At 33.4% G+C, this 16,371-nt stretch overlaps 1 protein-coding gene and 1 pseudogene across 9 annotated transcripts; both read left to right on the top strand.

Moving 5' to 3' along the window:
* Positions 1-2,222: 2,222 nt before the first annotated feature.
* LOC147381001 (phosphoenolpyruvate carboxylase kinase 1-like) lies at positions 2,223-6,617 on the top strand (annotated as a pseudogene).
* On the top strand, positions 4,337-10,329 carry LOC147381000 (26S proteasome regulatory subunit 6A homolog B-like). 9 transcript variants are annotated; one of them, XM_086430962.1, is made up of 7 exons: positions 4,337-4,477; positions 6,451-7,312; positions 7,393-7,510; positions 8,049-8,142; positions 8,262-8,320; positions 9,476-9,563; positions 9,890-10,329. In XM_086430962.1, exons 5-7 carry the CDS (start codon positions 8,289-8,291, stop codon positions 10,004-10,006), a joined length of 237 nt encoding a protein of 78 aa, XP_086287088.1. In that variant the 5' UTR covers positions 4,337-4,477; positions 6,451-7,312; positions 7,393-7,510; positions 8,049-8,142; positions 8,262-8,288; the 3' UTR covers positions 10,007-10,329. The 9 variants fall into 9 exon arrangements, with proteins under 9 accessions (XP_086287088.1, XP_086287089.1, XP_086287091.1 ...); XM_086430963.1 differs by having other exon boundaries at positions 8,038-8,142; XM_086430965.1 differs by lacking the exon at positions 7,393-7,510 and having other exon boundaries at positions 6,451-6,611.
* The last annotated feature ends 6,042 nt before the right edge of the window (positions 10,330-16,371 follow it).

The following is a 16,371-nucleotide window of genomic DNA, read 5'->3' as shown; positions in this document are numbered from 1 at the left end:
CACATAAAAAATATTTTCCAATAAGTCGCACATACTCGTATTGAAATATTATTTGATAATGTGACACGTTATGAAACTTCTTGCTTTCTCATTTGATACATATATCAATGAAGATTTAAAAGTCATGGTGTATCTTAGACTCTTCTTAACACGAGAAGTCAAATGAGAAAATATATGATTCTCGTACTTGAAACTCAACACATTTTTCCAATCAAAGTAAATGATATATTAATTTCTAGCATTTTTAGGGAAATGGAACTTTACTTTATTAAGGGTTCTATTAGTTATTTTGGGCTGTTTTAAAATTGAAAGTTAAGAACCTTTAGAAAAGGATTAGCATCGATCCTAGGATTACATAAGCTCATTTGCATAAGTGAATAGTGAAAATTTGTTCAAAATTGGGATTCCAAAGTCCACAATGAATTTAAAGTGTGGCTACTACTCTTGTAGGTTGCCCCAAGGATTCCAAAGTCCAGAGATCATGTAACTTGGTATGGATATTGACTTGCAACTAAAAAATGATCTTTTGAATCTATTACTATCCCAAATAGACAAAAACTTAATGTTTTACACCATTAACACCTAGGCGCTTTTGATGTATTGGTTAGATTTTTATCAGGTCCGCATCTTGGATTCAAATCTCAGAAAGAATGTCCTAGAGACTTAAAAAGAAGGGTATCGGTGTAAAAGCTGGCCTTAGATTGAGTCACGGAGGATGCTAATGGAAGAGCAACCTAAGGGTTCGAGAAGGGTACCAAAGGAAAAGCAACCACAAAACCCTATCTAGGACCCCAAAAGTAAGGAATCAGAGATGAACCTTTGCAAAATGGGATATCGTATACGTTGACTGTGAAGTGTAGTAGTGTGTCGCGATCCCAAAGATATAACTCACTTAAGTGCTTTTGGTGTATTGGTTAGATTTGTACTAGAATTAGAGTTGGAACCTATGGATTCTTTCTCCATACGAAGAAATTGAGTTGGCTCTAAATCTTTTTTTTTTTTTGTGTGTGTGTGTGTGTGTGTGTTAGAGAACATAAAAGTACAGGAAAAATGCATTTTCAATGAGATATTGGGAATTCACCAATTCCATTCAATAAACCAAGTAGTGGTTGAGATTGTTTGTAAATTAATTCTAAGAACTAGCATTTAAAAAAGATAAGAGATGATATTTTTTAGATAAATGTGGACCCACCATGAGTAGACTTTCACACTTTAAATTAGCCCTGACAGGCGATTCTAGTCATTGGATGTGAGCATTTTGTATCACATAATAGACCCTATAGCCCAGAGGTGTTGTCAATCCATTATGGAGATACGGTAGAAATGACAAATTAGAACAATTTTGGTGTTTAAGTTCACTAAGGAGGGTATAGGCATCAAAATTTTAAAGGGACCTACAACTTTTCAAATTAAAAAAAGAAAAAAAAGAAATCAAAGTTGGTCTTATATAAATTTGGGCCGTTGATTGGGACATGCTTATTATAGTTTGAATTTGGGTTTTCGGAGATAAAGCCCACGATTTAAATGAAATCAAGTAATCTATATATTAAATATTGGGCCCTACACCCAAATAGATGAATTTAACCCACCAACAATCCATAGAATCCTTAAAATTGGATTTAAACAAACTTAGTGATTTAAATTAAAATAATTATAAATTTTTAATAAAATAAAATAGATTAGAAAATGTTTAGTCATAATATCAATAAAAATTTATATTAAAAAAATTAATTATTATAATCAAAATCAATAAAATCCCGACTCACTCGAGCGAGATTTTCAAAAAATGTCCAAGACATCTCGTTTATCTTGTGACATGATGGGAATGTTGAGACACAATGTATATCTGTATCATTGTTGAAAGAGACCGAGATGACTCGGACGAGTCATTTCAGTCTCATGCGAGATTTAAAACAATGCTTTGAAGTGAGGATGATGCTTCAGAATTTTGGTAGAATCCTCTTTTTGGATTACACATCGTGTCTCCAAGGAGGCGTCCCAAATATTAATGAAAAAGTAGGAATGTGAAATGAATACAAAGGGTCGCTTGTCATGTTTTTTTTTTAAAACAGGGTATCCTTGTGGCTAGAGGGTTGTGCACGGTCCATCAGGCTTTTCCCGACCCATACAACAATCTTTTCCATCAAGACTCCTTAGACATCATGCACCATCCCACCCTATCACGTGACACCATTTAAGTTGCCACATTTTTGTGGAGGGGCATGCAGAAATTAGAAGACACGGCCTTGGGAGCAAATATTGATCCTTTTACTATCTCAACTAACCCTCAATGGGTGTCACTTGTGATGTTCCAAAGATGGTTCTACCGAAATTCTAAAGCGGCCTGTCTGGTTCAAAGTTTTTTCCAAAGGTTATCCTCGACTTTCTTTTCAAGCCAAGCCATAGTGAGGTCATTGAGTACTCGTTGGTAGGACTGTAAATGAATCATATCAAATCCAAAATTCAATGTATTCTGATTTGATAGCTATGTGCCAGACCATGGATTCGAGTTCCAATAAAAACCTGATTTGACAAAAACTCAATTTGATAACTTATCATATCGGTTTTGGATCAATCATCTTCTGATTTAATAGCGACCTAAAACGAAAACACGTTTTAAATATTTAGCCAACATATATCTATATTTTATGTATATAGATGATGTATTTTATATTTTATATTTTATATACATTTTTATTAAATTATACCGAGTTTCTTTCTTTTCGAGAGAGGAGGAAGCCAACTCATTCTCCTTTGAGGTGCGAACAACAAGTCTTCTAGCACCTATTACTTTGATGAGTCTGATATTTAATCACTAATAATTATAGATGAGAGTAAAATTATAATTTAACAATTTATTTTACTTTTAATTAACTTCTTACCCAAAAGTATGTGTGTTCAATATCACGGCCTAAGCCCTTAATTCCCAATGGGCTGAAAATCTGATAACCCTGGCCTGCCATACCTTTATGGGTTGAATATCAAGGCCCAAGCCCTTACTTTTTTGGACAGGCCGGGCTAATGGGCTCAATTTACACCCTATCATTTGGTACCAATCTGATCAGAATCCAATCCATTGACAATCAAAATCGTTGGCAAAAAGGCCACGTGGCACAATCTTTCGGGATAACTGAAGTGTTAATTTTCTACTCATTCCGAGGCGCATAGTACACACTAAAATCAAATTTCTAAATAGACTAGGCCCATTGGTATTCAATTCTAAAAACAATAAGGCTGGTTTTTATTGGATTGTCTATGGATCATGTTTGAGCCGGATTGATCCTAAATTAGTACAAATCCAATAAGAACTTCATTTGATCTAATCTAATTCAATATAATATTTGATGTTCGCTCTTACCATGCCGAGCCACGAACCTTTACGAAGTGAAGAAGGGAGTAGGAAGATATAAATGGATCGAATTGACCTGTTAAATTATCACACTGGATCCAATTCAAGGAATGTGACATCTTTAGCATTATACATGCATCTCAATCCCAATCCAATTGATTTGAATCTTGTTCAATTGAAGTAATGAACTACTTAGAACCAAAACCTATTAGATGAATGTGAGTTACTCTGCAAAACCTCAAATTTAGATGAGCTTTTGACGATGATGTTGATGGTAGGTTTAAAATTGGGACACAAACCTGATAAATTAATTGAATCTGCCAGTGTGAGGTTTCAAAATGTTGCGACACTCATCCTTAGTGGCACTACGTCATATTACATTTATTGTGATGGTACAATTGTACTAAAAACGACCGCTAAACACCGTCGTTAATTGCGATAATTTTTAGCAATAATTTAATCGCCATTTATACTTACATACAAATTATTCCTTATATCAGCCACACTATATCAAATCTATCTTTCTCACTCTATTACTCACACACTCGCTCGCTCGCTCGGCTCGATCTATATCTCTCTCGCACTCTCGCACTCTCGCACTCATCTCTGCCTCTCTCTCTCTCTCACCACTTGATAGGTTGCAGAGATTGTCAATAGGTTGCAGAGATTATTAAGTTGGCGAGGAGATCGATCGGGCGAGATTTGGTAACTTTTTCCGTTGTTTTTCTCCGATTTCCGGCCAGTTCTTCGCCTGTAAATCGATTGACACATTTCTTCTTTCTGACTCGGCCGATCGAGAATGCTTGGAGAACGAAGCCAAGATCACGAATCTCGTAAGTGGAAACCCTAACGTTGTTCAGATCATTAACGTTTCCGAAAACGAGGATTATCTCCATATTGTTATCGAGCTCTGTGAGTCGTCCAATCTCAACGATCGCATCTCCAAAAGGATATGAGGGAGAGATATTTGAGGCGAATCTGCGGGAGAGATATTTGAGGCGGTTCTCGTTGCGAATCTTCGGTTTCCAACTCGAATCTTTCATTCTGTGTCTTCGTCGGCGAAAGATCTTTTGCGGAGGATGCCCTGTAAGGATGTTTAGAGGAGATTCTCAGCAGAACAAGTTCTCAGTAAGTGATTCTTGATGAAACCTTATTTACTCTGTTTAAATCTCCTTAAATGTCTTACATGAGAGTCTTTCAAAGAGATTTCTCAATTTCTTGCCAGTTTTTAGGGTTTTGATCATTGTTTTACTCTTATAATTCAAGGTTTTTACAGTGTTTTGTTTGATTCTTTAAATTTTCCCTATTTTAGATTTGCAGTAGTTTTTGCGTCCCTTTTCTCTGCATTTATATTTGCCAATGTTTAGGATTTTGATCTCTGTTTCTCTGTATTTTGTATGCGTTGTATGTGTTCTTGTATTAATTTCTCCATTAATTCCTTTTCTTTATTATTCTACTAAATTTAGAGCCGAAATCCCCAAACCGAAGTGCAAAATAACAAACTTTTTAGTTAGCTTAGCTGTTTGTCCAGCTTTTTTTTCGTATTCTTTATGTTTCTATTTGTGTAGTCTTACTATAAATCTAAGTTTCAATAGGCTAAAGTCACACCACTTGATAGGTTGCAGAGATTTCTGCTAGAGCAAAAAGAGCTCCCTTGGGAAAAAAAGGATTAATGGAGTCTTACTATAAATCTGAGTTTTCAATAGGCTGCAGTCACGCCACTGCTAGAGCAAAAAGAGTATACATGTATATGATTGTCTGTAGAATTAAATTTGAATTTTATTTGATGCTAGTATGATTGGCTATGCTCTATGGAGCTGAATTGGATAATCAAGAAGCAATATATTCATCGAATGAGTGTAGAAAAGATCAGGACATTGAGATTGATGAGTGGAAATATCAAGAAAGATAAAATTAGAAATGAATTCAAAGAAATGTAGGAGCAGACTCTTTTGCCAACTGCATATTGTTTATCATGTGCAAAGACACCAATAATAACTCCAATTAGAAAGAACATGCACATTGAAGATTCTAAAAGAGGGGAAAACTAAATAGGACGGAGACTGAGGTAATGCGAGCAGATATGAACACAACTGAATTAGTGTAAGATGTGGCTTTACTCAGAATTGGGTGGAGGAACATGGTTTGTTCAGCTGACCTCCAAATTTTTGGGATAAGTAGGTACTATGATCTTAAAGTAAAGGATATAATTTTTATTAATGGAGAGTTTGTCCAGAGCCACACCTTTTATATTGAAAGAGTGTTCATATCTGCTTTCACTATCTCCATCCTCCTTTTGAGTTTTCTTCTTGCTCATTTAGAACCTTCAACTTGAATATTTCTTCAAACTGGACTGTAATCGACCTTTGTGGATCATTTGAGTCTTTTTTGTATTATTTAACATGATCTAAAGTATTTCTACAAGACATAAACCTGAAGAAAACTGATTATATGAATGATGTCATATAATCATTTTCTCGTCACAGGATATCGACTGCATGCCATCAAATCCATTGGAAAATATACCTGAAGCTCTTAGAAAACAGAATGGTGCTTCGAATGGATTGCATGAAAACTTCAATGAGCTCAAAATGAATGGTCATTCTAATGGTTGAATGCGTGGAGGATTTATGAGAGTCGCTCCACATGAGAATCTGGAGAACTCAGATAGCACACACTACATTTCTTCCCCTGCGTATCCCATGAACGTTTTGTTAAAGCAAGCAAAGGTGAGTAGTTCCTAGGATTTCAAATTCTTCTATACTTGTTAAAATGGATAATCTCAATGACTATCAAACTTTGAAGGTGGTATTGATCCACCGTTTAACTTCTTTTTTTTAAAGAAAGAGTATAGCTCGTTTGCACACAATTTGTGTGTTTCAGTGTTTTTTTTTTTTTTTTGCATCATAATTTGGACTTGATGGAACTGCATAATCTAATTGTGTTTCCGAAGGAAAAATAAGTTTTCTTAAGTTTTTGGATCTTAATATGATAGAAGTTTGTACCCTTGATTCATAGGATTTTGGTATCACAGAGCAAACAATTAGAAATTAGAATGACTATACTCTCAAAGTTATTTATACTACAACTTGTTTGAACAGGGGGACACAATTAATGCCTTTCACAAGCTAAAGCTGCAGCTAGTGAATTTGTTAATGCTCAAAAAGTAGCATATAGCCAGCCCTGTAACCTGGCACAGATAAAAGCAAGGGAAGCTGATATACAAGCTCTTTCTAGGCTGACTCGTGCTCTGGCTAAAAAGGTGTAACCACTTAATTCTTATTCATGCATTAACTTCATTGTTTCTTTTTCTTCCCTTGGAGTCATACAAATATTCAATCTTCTGTTAAAGTAGCCCATATCTTTACATTTTATACATAATATTATTCCCATTTAAATCACACATTTTCTTCTCAATTCCTTAACTATTTGAGCCAGTATGAAAAAACTACAAAAACTCACTTTTAGAAATTATAGTTATTTTCTTGTATGTCTAGGTCAACACAACATGTACACTAGAGGTCTGGACAAGTCTGACAGGTGGAATAGGTGGTTACTATTAACACCACTGAAAACATATACATTTAAGAGTCGCCCTAGTTATTATTTCTTACAATTTTACCATTCTTATAGGAAACATGAAATGAAGAAGTTGGGATCGACTTCTCAAGACTCAATTTTTGTCAAATAAAAATGTAGTAGAAAGACGGCCTCTTTTTTTTTTACAGGGAATTTGTTCGGCCACCTATATATTCCAAGTAGTCCTGGAAGATTATATTCATCTCACAGAAAATTTGGATGTCTGCAACACCTGACATCAAAATACTTTCTTGCAAAGAGATACTTTCTGGAGATGGGGCAGTTGAACCAAATGAGGAACATGTTTCACAGTTAGCACTTGAAATTTGCAAAGAGGAAGTTCTTGGCTTTTTCATCCACAAATGATCTATATTGGGATGGGAAGTAAGTCCATGGTCTCAATTCCTGTATATATATGTATGTATTTTGGTGCCTACAACTGACTATGTTGCTTCTAAACACAGGCAAGAAAAGATTAGTACATTGTTGGTGCATTTTGTTGAGGATAATGGTTGGCTCTAATTATTGCTGTGTAGAATATATTGAAAAGCATTTGGAACTACTGGATTTCCTTATTGTGTGGTAAGGTTCTATTTAAATGCAACATAGCTATTTTTATTCATTTATTTAGTTATTTTTAGTTTTTGAAGCCTTCATCTTCCTTCCATGTCATGCAATATATGGGCATGCCTCATCTCTTTGGTTAGGCAAGCTTGCAAAAGTACACCCATTAAGTTTTATTCAATTGTTGTTATTCATTAAGTAAAATAGAGTTACACATGAAACTTAATAGCAATATTTTCCAAACAGCTTTGATAACAAAGACATAACTGGAACTATAGCTCAATGGGGGTACTTTCTACTTTTCAATAAAGAAATTAAAAAAATAAAATGAATCGATCAATAAATACTTCTGCTGCTTTGATGGGTAGTTAGCACTAACTGAACATAGTAGAACCATTAAAATAACCTGTGTTGGGTGGCAAATTCAAGTGCATCTTAGGTTCCATGGTACCTATTCCATAAAATATATTGTGATTTTCTGGGTTGTATTTTATTTGGCATGCGTCAAGCATGTTATGAATTTTCATCTTTTAAAATTTTTGTAGTGATCTCTCAGATATATACTAGAATCCACAAGCTTTGAGTTGTTCTTCAAATATGTGGAGCTCCCTAACTTTGATGTTGTTGTAGACCATTTTGCGACTTTTAAGGCCAGTTCTTCTTCCTGTCATTATTAATAATGATCTATTATCTATGTTTAACTATCAAAGTTTAAAACTTCAATTCACCCTTTCCTTTTGAGTTCATATTCTGAAAAGAAATGTTACAGGATTTGCTTACTAAACATGAAACTACGATGTCTGAATTCTTGACTGCCACCATGAGGAGGTTAGCTTGTTCATTTTGTTTCTTACTATAGTTTAATTTGGGACAAGTATCTCTGAATGTTTTGAATTTATAGATGTTAAAGTTTATTTCCTAGTATACTTACATTGGCATGAGAGTATGGGGAGAGCGGTCTTCCAACTCTTCCCTGCTATGGCAGACCTATCATTCATGGAATCCTCAATCATTAGTACTACATACAATTCTCTTGGACTTCAAAAATGGTCCAGTAGGATGACTTAGACCATCTGATATGCTTTTGCTCATCCAACTTATTAAAAATCTTGGTGGAGGAGAAACTCCTTTATGGGGCACATCCAATGGTGGCTCTCTCTGCCCTATTTTTTTCTCATGCACACTGCGTCATATTGCGTTTAGAACGACTATGCAATTGCGCTAAAAACGACTACCCAAATTGGTCATTATTTTCTACGATTTTCAGCAGTCGTTATTTACTTACCGACAATCGATTTTAGTTGCACTTTTGTCTGATATTGTGACATGTAAACAGGGCTAATTTTAGTTCTGTTTCTCAAGGATCACTAAGAAAATCACAAGATGGTACTTTTTTAATGATATTTTTGGGACCGACTAGTTGCACATCATTAATCGTTGATTGCACCGCAAGCTGAAAAAAATCCGTTGTTTTTATTTTTGTTATAATCTTTGTTAACGTATAGGTTGCACTTCAATACGTAATCTTTTAGGGTTTAAAAGTTATTCGTCTTCATGCAATTTTATATTATTTGCTCGTCTTGTACTTTGGTGGTGATATTCACTTGTGATCTACTTTACTCGTGATTGGTTTTGCCACGTAAGTATAAAGAAACAGTAGACATTTGGATTTAACTACTTATCTAATTTTTTTTAGTTCCATTCTACCATTTTGCTGAACAAGGATTTCTTAGAACTCACAAAATATGATATCCTGTTGTCAGGATTGGAAACATCTGTAATCTTGGTGGGAATAGATGCTAGCCAGTAAAATATTTTGCAGATAATGCTTTTTTCTGTGTTATGCCTTTAACATTTTGTTTTTTCAAGAGTTTGGTGGCATCAAATGATGTAAAATTGAATTATTATTTTATTTTATTGAACAAACTAATCCCTATTACTTGAAGTGCTTTGCTATATAATTTTCTTTCCATTTTATTGCAGTGAAGTGAGTGGAGATGGGGAAGTTCAGAGGACAATGTTGGAATTGCTCAATCAGCTTGATGGCTTTAGCAGTGATGACCGGATAGAAGTTAGTATTTTGTAGCTTTCTTGTGCTACATAGAATCTTATTTTATTCTAATTATATTTTAACTTGTGAAGCAAATGAACTATGAAAACAGCAATAGAGTAGCTGCTTTAGTTAGATCGCACTGTTTTAATCTTATTTTGGATTTCTATTTTTTGATAAGTTCTTAAGGATTTCTTCGTTTATTTGAGTTCCCTCTTTTTATGGCATTGAGAAGTTTATCATACCTATAAACAGTCCAAAATCTGATTTTAGATCATGATCGCGAAAACAATTACTTTTAAACTGAAATCTTTCTATGACTTGAGCACAATTTTCATCAAGTGCAGGTCATAACAGCAACCTATTATGTTGTGCGTTCAGGTCGTTTGTACAATTCTTTTTTCTGTTTTAGTTCTATTCTGAGTTCCTTTTGTTGGAACTGCAGATCCACTCGAGATAAATGAGTGTGCATCCTGACGTAAATTTTGAAGAGCTGGTTTGTTCAACAGATGATTTCAATGGGGCACAGCTGAAAACTGTTTGTGTAGGGCTGGCATGCTGGCTCTACGTCAATAGTGCCAGGATTCCCCCTGACTGGGAGATAAGTTGTTTTTTTTAAAGTCTAAAATCATAATAATAGATAGCAAATTTTGTAATGTCAAGATATCTTCCATGTATTTTTTATTTTCTGTTTTATGCATCTCTGATATTAATAATAGTAATACTAATAACAATAGAAGCAATGAGGTTTCAATTATTTGAGCATGGGAAATTAGTTTTTCTTCTAGATTTTGGTGGCAGTGGTTTTGTATATAAGAAAAATAATTTTTTCAATGATCCATTTTTTCAATTTATAAATTCAGAAGAAATTTTTTTAAATTATAAATAAAGAAAAACAACTGTCTAAGACCGTCGTTTTTTACAACTGTTTAAAGCAGTCGTTTTTTTATGATTGGCTTAGATAATCATTTTTTATGTCGGTCTAAAATCGTTGTTTTTTGTGATTTTTATCGTTGGTCTCATTCTAATCGCAACTCCTTTTAAAGCAACTGCAATAGTAGTCATTTTTGTCAAAAACGATTGTCCAAGACAGTCATTTATCCCGCACTATGACGTAGTGTGGTAGGGCTGCAACTTGGGCAAGTTAACCAAATCTCAATCCAGGCTCAACCTGATTGATGGGCAAGCCTGGGTTGGGTTATGTGGAAAATGAGTCGAACCTGGGTTAGGAAATCTTAACCTGAACCCGATGATATATGTTTACATATAAATATTTTTATTTATTTTAAAAAAATATGTAGTAATTTTCTTTTCTTAAATTTTTTTTTGTAGAATTAAAAATTAAGAGGGAAAATAATATAAAAATTAATGGACTTGGAGGTTGAGAGCAAATTTATTAAGTAATTTTATTATTTTATATTGTATTTAATTTTTAGGATATAAAATAAAATTTATATGTTGATGAAGGTGAAATTAGACTTGTTCAATGAGCCTAACCCATGCAACCTACCCAAAATTACCTAACTTGGCCAAAGCTGAACTCAATCTGATTTTAGAAGCTTAATCCCGGGTTGAGCTTGGGTTAAAGAGCTCTAACCCAATAGTCAGGTTGAGTTGAGTTCGGGTTGAAGGTTCTACAACTTGGGTTGACCCTCCAACCTGCCCAGGTTGCAATCCTATTTGGTTGTGGTTGATTTGTACTTATCGTTCTAGGTTTTTTGCATCAGAGTTTCAAAGCCAGGTAGTCAAGTTTAAGCTATTTTTGACTGGTTTAGGTTCAATATTGAAGTAATCCGTTTGGATAGAAATCAAGAGCCTGATTGGCCTAATTGTAGGATTGGAATTAACAATGACTCTGATACCACGATAAATAAACAATTCTTTTATTATTGGATTTCTAATTACACAAAAATATAATTGAGTTTACACATAAAATACTCGAAAAATTGTAATAATTCATAAATTCTAATTTATCTTAATTCAGTCTAATCTTTATTCAAATCTTCACGAGAAAATGATTCAATGTTATAATAGATATATTATTAGAATATTCCAAAAACATGGATTTTGAGTGAATTTGTCACTTTTATAATTGTGGAGGCGTGTTTTGTGATCACCTAGAGATTCTCGTTCTTCTAATTGAATGATCTGTAACTCCTCGAGATCTTTCTTATTCCTTGTTCCACAAAGCCTTCAATGCCTAAATTAGTTCCAGAGAAAATTCGATAAGATTTTAGTGCATAGAAATTGCGTATCTTTGATGTGGAGGTTTTTCTTTATTTATAGAGAGTGAGTTGCTATTTTATACATTTTTCTTCCTTATCCCTTTCTATTTTAGGATAAGAATCGTTTGAGATTCCTTTTCTAAAAGTCATTTCTAATTCAGTCATCTAAATCCCGAAATCTCAAGGATTAAAATAATTTCCATCCATAAAACATTGTTTCCCCGACTTCATCTGAACCCCCTCCCTCGATGAACCACCCAAGCAATTGCACACACACATGTCAGACGAATGTATCCATTGAACCATCTCATTCCTTAGTGACACATGTCGTTATCTCATGGGTTGAAGAATTTATACCTCCAAAATAATCAATGGATTCGTATGTATATCTCTGGAATCATAGATATTAGAAGTGACGAACTCACGAGTGACTCCATAGGTTAAAAAAAGAGTCATGATTCTCCCCCAACTACTGATGTGGCCAATAAATGTTTCCTTGGGATACACAAATGCAATCTCCATAATACATGTACAATTGTGTATCTCAAGGAAAAAAAATCTAAGGTTCTTGTGCATGCAGCGTGGATGAGTTTTTGAGTAAGTCGGTCAAAGTGAGTTAGAAAATCAACACTCTTTATTTTAAATTAAAGGGTAATAAATAAAAATTGGGGTGCCAATAGAAGTTTTTTAAAACTAATATTGTCAATTTATAAGGATTTTACTAAATTACCCCTTTAAAAGCGTTATTTGCTTTACCTATGGCAGTGTTTGTTTGCGCTATTTTCAGTGCTTATTGCTGAAAAAAAATTAAATTCAGCACTTTTGTCAAAATAGTGCGTTTGTTTACTCGTGCTTATTACTGAAAATAAGTGAAAAAAATTCAGCACTATTTTGATGTTGAAAAAAAGTACTGAAACGGTAAGCACTTCGTTTTTTTCAACACGGACAAGTATGCCCTTTTTTTTTTGAGTATGGACAAGTATGCCCTTATTCTTAAAAGGATATTACCTCTTATATCTCATGAATAAGTATATAAACACCCCACAAATTAATAAACTCACACCAGAGCTAAATTATTTTGTCTTATATGAGTTAAAAGTTTTGGAATGAGTTGATTTTTGGTGAGGATGATCTCTACAATGAGGAGGTCATCCTCACAAAAAATCAGCACATCTTGAAACTTCTAACCCTATCAAAACAAGTTCAAGAATTGTAAATTGTCCCTTTTTTTTTTGAAAACTATTTTTAATGAGTTAGAAGTTTCAAAATAGACTGATTTTTGGTGAGGATGATCTCTAGACCATATAGACCATCCTCACTAAAAATTTGCTCATTCCAAAAACTTTAACCCATATAAAACAAAACAAAAAATAACTATAGTGTGGGTTGTCCTTATTAATTCATAGGATGCTTTTATAATTACACATCCTTCATTTCCATCGAAAATTATTCATCCAAAATTAAGTTCTTTTAAAGTTGATTTCAAATTTTTGTGACTTGTATGACATTATTATTTTTAATTTGAAATTTGTGGGCTTTTATAAATAGAAATTATTATTTATAAATTGAAGATTTGAGTATTATTTATTATTTAAAAATAAACTGTATTTTAATTTTATAAGAAATAATATATTTTATTATGTTTGATAATAAATAAGCATTTGAAACATTTAAACAATGTATAATATGATTATAATGGTAACAAAAACAATTTATCAGTTTCAGCAATGTGTAACAAACATGATTCAGCATCTAAACAAACAACTTTTTCAGTACTTAAATTCAGCGCTTAATGCTATTCAGCACTTATTTTTTTCAGTTTAACAAATAGCACCTATGTGTGGTTGTAAAATAAGCACGTACGAGAGAGAGATGTCGGTGCAATACACATCACATACGCCACCAATAATTGTACAAACTTTGTTAGAGTACTACCTTACCTCTCTCTCTCACACGCAATATCGATCCTTCGATGAATCAACACACATAAGATCAGTTTTGATTGGTGACGTGTATTTTTAAGAAGAAGGTATTAATCTTCAAATGATTCCGTCTTTGCAATTCCTTCAGTAGAGTTTCTTTACGTCATGACATCAACCATAAATAAAAGAAATAGGAGGCAAATTAGATGATATTGCTAAGGAGAAGAACGAATACCAACTTATTGTTAGTGATAATGGGAGGACCACTATTATTACTGTTGAACTACTAACATTTCAAATGATTAGTTCTCTCATGGATGTATTAGAAGTTTGTGGTCATGACCACAACAAATACATTATTTTTAGTCTGAATTTTTTCATGAAATCTAAAAGATATTATTGTTGGATTGCTGATTTGATGATTTATATGAGCCCAACGATCATTGGTAAGATTTAAAATCTTACTAAGTTAATCATGATAACATGATTAATAAAGTAAGATTTGTTTAAGTAGCGAACTTACGAATTAAAGAAGTTTTTGTAATAAAATTACTACAAATTAGTCTGGCTGGTAAATCTCTCAAATCAAAATTTATTTATTTCTTAAAGAGAGTAAACTTAATCTTGATGGTTGCTTTACCTACCTCAGTGGTGTAGTAAAAAAAATAGAGAGATGTCGGTGCAATACACACCACATGCCATTGAGAGTACTTTCAAACGTCGTTCACATGTCCCTTTCAAAAAATTTAAAAAAGGAAAACTGCACTAATGGCACCCCAACTCTTACTTATTACAATTCAATTTCTAAAATTATTTATCATACCCTAATTAAAGATTAAAACTCACTATTCAAATGTTAGAGAGAAAAATAATTAAAAGGATGATTCTACATTTTGGGTTAATGAGCTCTAACCGGATAGTCAAGTTAAGTTGAGTTTGAGTTGAGGGTTTTACAACTTGGGTTGATCTTCCAACCTGCCTAGGTTGCAATCCTACTTGGTGGTTGTGGTTGATTTGTGTTCACTGTTCTAGATTTTTGCATCAAAATTTCAAGGCCAGGTAGTCAAGTTTAAGCTATTTTTGACTGGTTTAGATTTAATATTGAAGTAATCCGTTTGAATAGAAATCAAGAGCCTGATTGGCTTAGCTAATTGTAGGATTGAAATTAACAATGACTCTGATACCATGATAAATAAACAATTATTTTATTATTGGATTTCTAATTACACAAAAATATAATTGAGTTTACATATAAAATACTTGAAAAATTGTAATAATTCGTAAATTCTAATTTATCTTAATTCAGTCAAATATTTATTAAAATCTTCACGAGAAAATGATTCAATGTTATAATAGATATATTATTAGAATATTCCGAAAACATGGATTTCGAGTGAATTTGTCACTTTTATAATTGTGGAGACGTGTTTTGTGATCACCTAGAGATTCTCGTTCTTCTAATTGAATGATATGCAACTCCTCGAGATCTTTCCTATTTCCTGTTCCACAAAGCCTTCAATGCCTAAATTAGTTCCAGAGAAAATTCGATAAGGTTTTAGTGCATAGAAATAGCGTACCTTTGATGTGGGGGGATTTTCTTTATTTATAGAGAGTGAGTTGTTATTTTGCACATTTTCCTTCCTTATCCCTTTCTATTTTAGGATAAGAATCGTGTGAGATTTTTTTTCTAAGATTTATTTCTAATTCAGTCATCTAAATCCCAAAATCTCAAGTATTAGAATAATTTCCATCCATAAAACATTATTTCCCCCGACTTCTTCTGAACCCCCTCCCTCGATGAACCACCTGAGCAATTGCACGCGCGCACACACACACACACACACACACACACATGTCAAACAAATATATCTTGTGAACCCTCTCATTCCTTAGTGACACATATCATTTTCTCATGGGTTGAAGAATTTATACCTCTAAAATAATCAATGAATTCTCGTGTATATCTCCGGATTCGTAGATATTAGAAGTGACGAGCTCATAAAAAAAAGTGTCATGATTCTCTAACTCTCCTCTACAGATTCCCCCAACTACTGATGTGACCCATAAATATTTCCTTGGGATACACAATGGCAATCTCCATAATACATGTACCATTGTGTATCCCAAGGAAAAAAAATCCAAGGTTCTTGCGCATGCAGCGTGGATGAGTTTTTGAGTAAGTCGGTCGAAGTATGTTCGAAAATCAGCGCACTCTTTATTTTAAATTAGAGGGTAATAAATAAAAGTCAGGGTGCCAATAGAAGTTTTTTAAAATTAATATTATCAATTTATAGGGATTTTACTAAATTACCCCCTTTAAAAGCGTTATTTGCTTTACCTATGTGTGGGTGTAAAGTAAACACGTACGAGAAAGAGAAATGTCGGTGCAATACACACCACATATGCTACCATAGGATCCATTTTTGACTCTAATATTAATAATTGTACAAACTTTATTAGAGTACTACCAAACCTCTCTCTCTCTCTCACACATTTATCGAAAAAAAAAAAAAAAAAAACTCTCACACACGCAATATCGATCCTTCGATGAATCTACACACAAAAGATCAGTTTTGATTGGTGACGTGTATTTTCAAGAATAAGGTATTGATCTCCAAATGATTCCATCTTTGCAATTCCTTGAATAAAATTTCTTTACGTCATGACATCGACCATAAATAA

This window comes from Akebia trifoliata, unplaced genomic scaffold, assembly GCF_017979445.1.
Source record: "Akebia trifoliata isolate Shusen 1 unplaced genomic scaffold, ASM1797944v1 Contig00833, whole genome shotgun sequence".
Classification (NCBI taxonomy): Eukaryota; Viridiplantae; Streptophyta; class Magnoliopsida; order Ranunculales; family Lardizabalaceae; genus Akebia; species Akebia trifoliata.
Note: the sequence above shows the minus strand (reverse complement) of the source record. Positions and strands in the feature narration are given on the sequence as shown.

What these genes read in the sequence shown, in the direction of transcription:
- LOC147381000 (XM_086430960.1), top strand. Translation starts at nt 7,291, where the DNA reads ATGATCTATATTGGGATGGGAA. An exon ending in CTGGATTTCCTTATTGTGTG is followed by an intron (nt 7,511 to 9,475) that starts GTAAGGTTCTAT and finishes ATTTTATTGCAG; the next exon opens with TGAAGTGAGTGGAGATGGGG. An exon ending in GCAGTGATGACCGGATAGAA is followed by an intron (nt 9,564 to 9,889) that starts GTTAGTATTTTG and finishes CATCAAGTGCAG; the next exon opens with GTCATAACAGCAACCTATTA.